Here is an 8733-nt window from a genome sequence, read left to right as displayed (position 1 = left end):
TGATTCCCGGCGGCGGCGGCAGCGGCAGCAGCGGCGGCAACACCAGCACCGACGGACGCGCGCGGGCTTCTCTCCGGCTGCCTATCGCCGGGTGCCTGTGAGGAGGCGGCGGGCCGCAGCAGCCGCGCCGCCGTCCCCGCGTCGCGCGCCGCCGCTCGCCGGTGTCTGTGTGTGCGGGGAGGGGGCCGCGCCGCGCCGCGGAGGGGAGGGGGCGCCGCGGCGGAGGGAAGCCACGGCCGCCGCAGCCGCTGCCGCGGCCGGGTCGCCAGTGAAAGGGAGGCGGGCGGCGGCGACGACGAACATGTTTTCAGTGAGGATAGTGACTGCCGACTACTACATGGCCAGCCCGCTGCGGGGCCTGGATATCTGCCAGTCTCCCCTCACCCAGGTCCCTGTCACGAAGGTGCCGGTGGTGCGAGTCTTCGGAGCGACCCCGGCAGGTAAGCGGGCGCGGGGCGCGGGCGGGAGCGGGCGCGGGAGCCGGCGGGGCGCCGGGGACGCCCTCCTCGCCGCGCACACGCGCGCACGCCGCCGGCCCTCTCGGTGGGTCGCTGTCGCGTCTTCCCATCTCCGCCCCCCTTTCTCCCGCGCGTGACAAGAGGCACAGAAATGTGGGTCCGCGGGAGCGCGGCGACCCCTCCCCCGGCCCCGGGCGGGAAGGCGCCCGGCGTTGAGGATTTTCTCCGCGTGCGGCGGCGAGGGGAACTGGAGCCGCGCTCTGGGTGGCGGGCGCGGGGAGCGAGCGCCGCGCGAGGGCGGACCGCTGTGGGCCCGGGCCGCGTCCGGGGATGGGTTCGCTGGGGGTGGGGTGGGGTGGGGTGGGAAGACTTTGGGGATCCCCAGGTACCCCCCTTGCGCCGTTTGAGTTCCCCGTTTTGGGAAAGGGTTTGAGGGCGGCGGGAAGCGTCAGCCCAGTGGTCGTTGTCAGTTCTCCCCGTCGCGGGTTCTCACCCTGGCTCGCCCGGGCCCCTGCCGGGGAGGCGAGCGGGCTGGGGAGACGGGCGCCCGGGGCCAGATCGTCGCTCTCATTGAGGTGACCCTGTGGCTCTGCTGTGCGTGGCCGTCGTGACGCCTTAGGGTTCAATGTCTCCGCGTCTGGGGCCGGGGCAGCGTCCTCAGGTGCATTTGCTCTTGAGAAATGTGTGACCGCGCGAGTAGGAAGTAGGCGTTTAATGTCGCGCGGCGTAGAACGCTACGCTCGGTGGATTGAAGGCTGGAGGAGCCCCTGTCAGTCTCGGCAGCAGGGGCCGTTCCAAGTGTCTCTGGGCCGTGTTGTGGGAATGCATGTCGTATACAGATACTGAGAAAAAATACTATTTTGAAGAAGACGTGAAGTGGAGGCAGTACTGGCCGAAGTCACGTCCGGAAGAGCTTTTGAGGGTTTGTGATCATAGAAATGGGATATTATTCCAAATTTACAGGTGATTTTAGATTTTTCTCTCCCCCCCCCCCCCTTAAAAATACTTTGAACTGTTTTCATGAAATAATGAATCTGCACTCTGGAAAAAGATGCTCTTACCTCTAGCTGTGGATTGCCCTATGGGATTTTAGATAGCATTTCCCACTTGATGCTCCTTGCTCTCCATCACCATTCATCTTGTTACTACAGTCAGCTTCTGTGATCTACCAAGATAATAGCTCTTGCCCCAATACGGCAATACTACTTTCTACGCAGTAAAGCAGTTATCTTCGAATGTAAATTCTCTTTGTTTAAAATGTCAGTGCTCTGAGTGAGATTTAGTAAAATATTCCCTTTAAAAATGGTGGAGGAAATTTTGATGCCATGAACCTTGAAAGGTGGGGAATTGGAGTACAGTCCTGTTATCAACGGGAACTTAAAGCTTTGAAGGGTGGAAGGTTGAATCAGTAAAGTGTTTTGAAGGATGTTCTTCCCTTTTAAATGCAGTGATACTGTCTTTGTTTCAAATTGCAAGTTAAGTGTAATATACTGCTTGTTCTCATTGCAGCTTCAGATGAAGGATGCAGTGAATTTGATAGAGCTCGGTGTGGCCAGATTTCCAAATGGCAAAGCAACATGCTAATAGCTTTTTTTGTTGTTGTTACATTGCTGTGTATTACTGTTTGCATGGTTTGGGTTCCTTTTGTATGCATACTTTTTTCATCTTCACACAAGTCATTAAATATGTATCCCTTGAGATTTTCAAACTGGTTTATAGAAAAGTTTTAGTAACGTTTTTCCCTTCCTGGAATCTTACAATAAATTACTAGCTTCTCCTAAAAATTATTTTTTACATCATGTACCTCAAAATGTCTAGTATAAATGAATAAAAATAAGGCATTTGTACATACATTGAAAGACAAAACTTGGTACAGAGAAATCTAAAATCTAAGGATTTTCAAATTGAATCTGCAGTAGTTTTAAGCAATTTTTTTGCTTCAAGCATGTGATGTATACATATATGGAAATGTTAAGGTAAAATCTGTTCATTTTTACTAATATGCATTAGTAACTATGAAATTTACTTAGGAGATGTCATGAAAATGATATCAAGATGTCAAGATACCAAGAAAAAAACCGAAGTGATTCCTTACATAATTAAAAAGATAGTGTTTTCTCAAATGAAGCCTTGACATATATTTTGAGGTTATAGTTTTCTTAAATCAAGCCAGCATATTTAAAATACAAGAAACTCAGTGAAATTAGTATTAATTGAATGGAAACCCAAAGTGCAGGATAATCTGCTTCTGGATTTTCTTCCCAAAGAAAACTAGTTCAGGCCATCTAGTAAAATAAAACTAGAAAACAATAGGCAAAGAGAGCTTAGTAAAAATCTGAATACTAGAATTTTTAATGAAGTTTTATTATAATACTTACGTTTTTTAAGTTAGAACAAGTCTAACGTAAATAAACCGATGCCACATAAAGTGCTACAAATTGTCTTTATATAGGATTTAATTTTGGAAGTCCTTAATTCTTTGGTCTGGCAAAAAGATGTTTTTGAAGTGAATTTGCTTTACAAAGGAGATCTTTGAAAATAGCAACAGAAGAAATTTTCTCTTAAAAGAGTACTTTAAAATGATAAATTCTGAATTGTTTGGGTTAATACATTTTTTATTTATTCAGTTTTTCTGTTACTGCTTTAGCCAACAGTCCAGTTGATGTCTTGTCCTATGCCTGGGGGACATATTTTGAGAAAGTAAAAATAAATGTCTTAAATTAAAAAGCTGCTATATTTTGAGTTCTGAAATTTGAAAAGATATCTTAAGTTCAAACTAGAATAAATTCTGACTAACTTAATCACTTTCTGACTGAAGATGATTTCTGAATCACTTATTTTTATGTGAGAGAATTACTGTTTTTTAAAATACAAAATCTGCTTTCCTTTAATTCATTTAAAAAAAAGTCCTAAACATTGTTTTGACTATGTCTTGAGCAGTGTCTATTGTAGAAAAAGTGATTTTCTTCATTTCTTGACATTTTAACGATTCGTTTTAATGGAAAAAAGTATGAGAGAAGAGTTGGGCATTTTTTTTTTCTTTCTTTTATATGAATAGGTTGTTCATGTTTAGGGAATTTATTTCACATAAAATCCTAAGGCTTCATTCTAAGGACCTGAATCAGGTGAAGAACTGGATGCTGTCCAGTTTCCACATTTCAACTCTTGCTTAGTTGTTAGATATAACTCAAATCCATGCTGAGCTTAGACAGTTCTCTCAGTTTTCTCTGCACCAGGTTAAACATAATTATCCTTTCAAAGAGCTTCCCTACTGAGATGCAGAGTAGGAGTAAATAGAAGAATGTGAGATATTCACAAAGCAGGTAATTAAAAAAGGTAGACCTAACAGACTATAGAGGGAGCTGCTTGTCTTTAGTATTACTGTAAGGAACAATATTACATTCTTTTAATTTCCCTTCAACTCTGAATGTTTTGGAAGACTATTGTAGATGCTGTTAAATAAGTAAAATTTTAAATATAAAAAACTGGGAGTTCTGAAATGTTACATATATGTGTAGATGTTTATTTAAAATATGTATTCTTTATATTTAATAAATAACTGGAATAAACTACCATAATGACCTGAATATTTTAGTAAGTTGGTAGATTAATACATTTAATTTGAGTATAATTTTGAAAGCTATAATGTTTGTCAAAACTCAGATAACAAAAATTTCTGTAATGAAAGTCTTCATTTCTTTATACTTTATTTACTACACATTAAAAATAGATTTTTGTTTTTTTCCAGACAAAATATTTTAAAATCAGATAAATCTATTTGGTTATAATGATTAGATATTTTCAAGAGCAGTGCAGAGATTTAGTGATGCCTCATTGCAAGCAGAATTGGTCACATTAGCGTTTGAAGTTCTAGCATTTTTTTTTAAGCTTTCTGTATTATGTTTGATTAAAACCATAATCAGTGAATTAGAAGCTTCAAGCAGGAGCCCTCTGGGAACAGAAGAATCAGGCAGTTGTGATTCAGTTCTGTCAATGAACACTTACAGAGAACTTACTTTGTCAAGTTATTTTAGTTATCTTGTTTAAGACAACTTTTTTTTTTTTCCAGAAACGTACATTGCAGTAGAGCTGATAGAAATTTAAACATAATTGAAATATAGAATAGTCTATAATAGAAATTTATGTAAGAAATTCTAAGAACTCAAAGTAGGACATGTTCAATGATCACCTAGAAGGTATAAGGGAAGGCTTCATTGGAGGAAGTGCACATTAAGTCATCTTAAATAAATTTTTTAAAAATTTCAGCCAGGCACTGTTGGTTCATGTCTATAAATTTACCTACACAGGACTGTGGAATTAGAATTTGGAAGCCAGTCCGGGTAGGAGAATCCATAAGACTCCAGTTAAACTTCCCCAAAGCCAGCCAGAAGTGAAGGTATGGCCCAAATGGTAGAGAGCCAGCCTTGAGTGAAAAAGTTCAGGGACAGTACCCAGGCCCTGAGTTCAAGTCCCAAGACCAGCCTCCTCTACCCCCAAGAAAATTCTAATAGAGGAACAGATAGAAGGTAATTACCTGTTCTCTGAATGCAGGGCTCTTGGCAGAATGTATCAAAATTCTTGAAATGTTCCTTTTGACCCCAAATACTAGCCTTAGGGATTTTAATCTGAACATAAATCTTTCAGCAAGTCTTTGGAATCCTACTTTTCATTATTCATCACCACCCTAGGATAAGCTACTAGCATTTTTGAGTACAGTAATTCCTAATCTTGGTTTATCCCAATTCATTCTGTCCTGTTCTAATCTGATTTCTGCACTATAATCAGATCTTTTCAAAATGCACACCTGATTATATCACTCTATATGTGATATGCTTCAGTAGTTTTCCATTATACCTAGAATACAGACCCAACTCCATGTCTTATGTGATGACATCTATCTGTCTCACAAGATCTTGCATAACATGACCCCCCCTCCCTTTCTGTCTATTCATGACTAGAGCCATATTCTTCTTGCCCTGCTCTTTGTGTTCCCGCCATATTGGTATTATTTCAATCCCATATTCTTGCTATACTCCCACAGGAGGGAGGGTTTTGTAATTGTTGTTCCTTCTTTAGGAATTTTTTTCTTTCTTTCACCTAAACTCCCAACATATCCTTCCTCAAGGAAACCTTCCCTATCATAGACTCTTAAAGCTCTCCATAGTACTTGCTGTAGTTGTATGTTGGAGAATAACATCTTTTTTTGGGGGGTTAACACCTGTTTTTTCTCAGTAGATGGTAACCTCCAGAAATATTGGTAATACATTTCCTTTTGCTCACCATTACAAAGTTTATGCTTACCACAGTGCTGAAACTTAAGCACTAATTGTAATAATTAATCAGTAGATAATTTTTTATTATAGTGAACAATCTCAGATATCCAACAGGTTGCATAAATTGGATGTATTCCTGTAGTAGAATATTATATATCATTAAAACCTTGTTTTCAAATAGTGAGAAAATAATGTGAGAAAATGGTGTCAATTTATTTTATAAAAGTCAGTTTACAAAATAGTTACTTAGCGAAAATACACCAAAGTAAAAAGATTGCTTCCTTCTAGAAGATGTTTTATATTGCTCAGACTTAGAAGAGTATATGTATTGATTTCATAATTTGTAAAACAAAAACCTATCCATATACAAATTTAGGAATAATCAATTTTCTAGATGTGGTTCATAAACAATAAAAATATAAGAAGTTCATATGGTCTTTAAAATAAATACTAACCAAAAAGCATGATTGCATGATGATAGTAACTGATCTTGATTATATAACTTCCATTTAGGAGTTTGCAAAAGCAATTTTGTGTTAAAGCAAACTAATAATTTCTAGTTTTATTATATATATTTATGCGTATGGCTATTTTAGTTTTGAAAAGTAGCATGGTTTTAGCATATGGCAGCAATGAAACAGGAAAGGCCAGAAATGAACTTAAAAACATAAAGAAAACTTGTGAAAAGTAATTGAATGTTTACTCATCAGTAGGGAAAAGAACAATTATTTAAGCAGGTTGCCTGTAATTTAGCTACTCAAGAGGCTGACACTTCAGTATCTCTGTTCCAAAGCCAGTTGAGGCAAAGAAATCCTAGGGACTCTTCTCCATTTACCAACAATATGCTGAAAGTGACAGGTAGCTTAAGTGGTAGAGCATTAGACTTGAGGGAAAAATCTAAGCAAGAATATGAGGCCCTGAGTTCATGACCCAGTACTGACACACACAAAAAACCCCAAACAGTTATTTTTATAAACATTGTTGGAATAGCTAGCTACTATTCTAGATAAATTGTTAAATTTGACTTCTTTGAGGAGCCAAGATTTAAATTTGAAATAAAAAAACAGGATAGTTATTTTTGATGTAATCCAAGAATGGGCAAGATCTTTCAGAGTATGAAAAAAACAACTAAGGCTAGATTGCTGAATTTTATGACATAATGTAAAATTCTATATGGGGAAAGAAGTTGTGAATTTAAAAGGTAAACATACTAATGAAATTTATTAGTGTACCTTTGACAAAATACTAATTTCATCCTAATACTCAAACAGCTCCTATAGTAATCCAGTAGAAAAATGGTAAAGAGAATTCACATAAGATTACACATTTTATTTATGATGAAGATGTAAACTAAAGAGGCAAAGTGATATTTATCACCTCCTATTGGCAAAGATTGGGCTACAGAGTATACCTTGAATTGGGACTAGGGAAAGGGAATGGACTGATAGGAATATAAAATATTCATGTTGTATGGAAAGTAATTTGGAAATAGTTTTCTAATTAAAAGTTCACTTTTATTTTATTTTCACATTTATTTTAAACTAGTAGTTCAATTCTAAGATTTTATCCCATGGAAGATTTTTGTATATGTCTCAGGTAAACATGTAAGAATTACATGTTTGAAGCATTATTTGTAATTGTTACAGAGTGGAAACATCCTGAACATAAATCAGTGTGGAATTGGTTAAGTGAATGAATTGCTGTGTCTATTTAATGAGATATTAGACAATTCTTAAAAGTTGTGAGGCAACATAGTACTGTGGTGCCATGTCTACATAAAACATAAAGAAAAAAAAGCCAGATGAAAGTAGATTGCTGTTTTGTGTGGTTTAGAGATAAAGAACATGATGTGTATTTATCATCTCTGGAAAAATATATGAGAATTTGGTAACAGTGACTGCTTCCAGTGAATGAATTGTTAATTAGAGGACAAAAGTAGACTTTTTTTTCCCCTGTAGTACACCAAACTGATCATTTTTGAACATATATGTATATATATATATATATATATATATATATATATATTTACCATGTCTATGTAACATCTATTCAAAGTGAATATTTTTAAGAATGTTGTGCTTTCACGAATTTTAAAGGAAAAACAAAAATAAGACCATAATAGTTGTAAACAGTAGCAAAATGACTGCTGCAATATTGTTTATTTTTAGGTTTATAAGACGTCTTGTAATTGAGTGCTTTCAACTGATGCTACATGGCTCACTGAAGGGTGGTTCTAGTGGAATGGGTCTAAAAGAAGGCTTCTTTGGGATTTTTATAAATACCATAAGTGGTAACCAACAGTTAATACTTGTGATGATATTTGCATTAAAGGAGATGTTTTACTAATTGGAATTTACTTCAGCAGCCAGCCACAGGGAGTGCAGCTGCCTCTTGTGGAAAAGGGATTGTGGAACTGCTCTTGGAGTTTGTATTCAGGGGGCCTGAGGAACATACCTTCCAATGCAAGGTGCAGCAAATACAAAAGCAGAGAGAGTGACCAGGGGTGAGGGAGATGGGAGGCAGCAAGCTCTAGGCCTGAATCTATGTTCCCACCTACTGGATCCTTCTTGCAGTGTATTTGATGCACTATTTAGCTTGTTGCATGATAACTTCCTGATACTGTATATGCTCCATAATACATACATATTATATGTATGTGTGTATTTACATACATATGGAACATATATATATATTGTTGAAGTATTATTCTTGATGTGAGATGGTTTGAATTTAAAATTTATGTTATGAATTTTAGCATTACATATGTCAAATACCTACCTTTTCTTTAATTATATGAAAATAGACTTTTTATGTATATACCAGATAGATGCCTCCAGATGTCTTCCTATGCTGAACATATATTAATTACAATATGAAAAGAGTTGGGAAACACCATTCTAGTCAAATTTTGTCATTATATATATGGAAAAAAATTGTAGATAAGCAGATGCAGGGTTTTCCCCATATCTAATGGTTGGTTGGTATCTGGCTGGGTTTGAAAA

The 8733-nt window shown here is 38.3% G+C and overlaps 1 protein-coding gene across 7 annotated transcripts in view; it reads left to right on the top strand.

The window, feature by feature from the left end:
* Positions 1 to 219: 219 nt before the first annotated feature.
* Rev3l (REV3 like, DNA directed polymerase zeta catalytic subunit) overlaps positions 220 to 8733 on the top strand; it is a 151717-nt gene continuing 143203 nt past the window's right edge. For 6 of the 7 annotated variants that reach the window (XM_070024751.1, XM_070024752.1, XM_070024749.1 and 3 more), the window contains exon 1: positions 220 to 440. In XM_070024751.1, coding sequence (XP_069880852.1) covers positions 302 to 440 — 139 coding nt within the window. In that variant the 5' untranslated portion in view covers positions 220 to 301. The remainder of the gene's footprint in view (positions 441 to 8733) is intronic. The other variant, XM_070024753.1, reaches the window with a different exon arrangement.

This window comes from Dipodomys merriami, unplaced genomic scaffold, assembly GCF_024711535.1.
Source record: "Dipodomys merriami isolate MVZ:Mamm:240054 unplaced genomic scaffold, mDipMer1.0.p SCAF_160, whole genome shotgun sequence".
In the NCBI taxonomy this organism is placed as follows: Eukaryota; Metazoa; Chordata; class Mammalia; order Rodentia; family Heteromyidae; genus Dipodomys; species Dipodomys merriami.
Note: the sequence above shows the minus strand (reverse complement) of the source record. Positions and strands in the feature narration are given on the sequence as shown.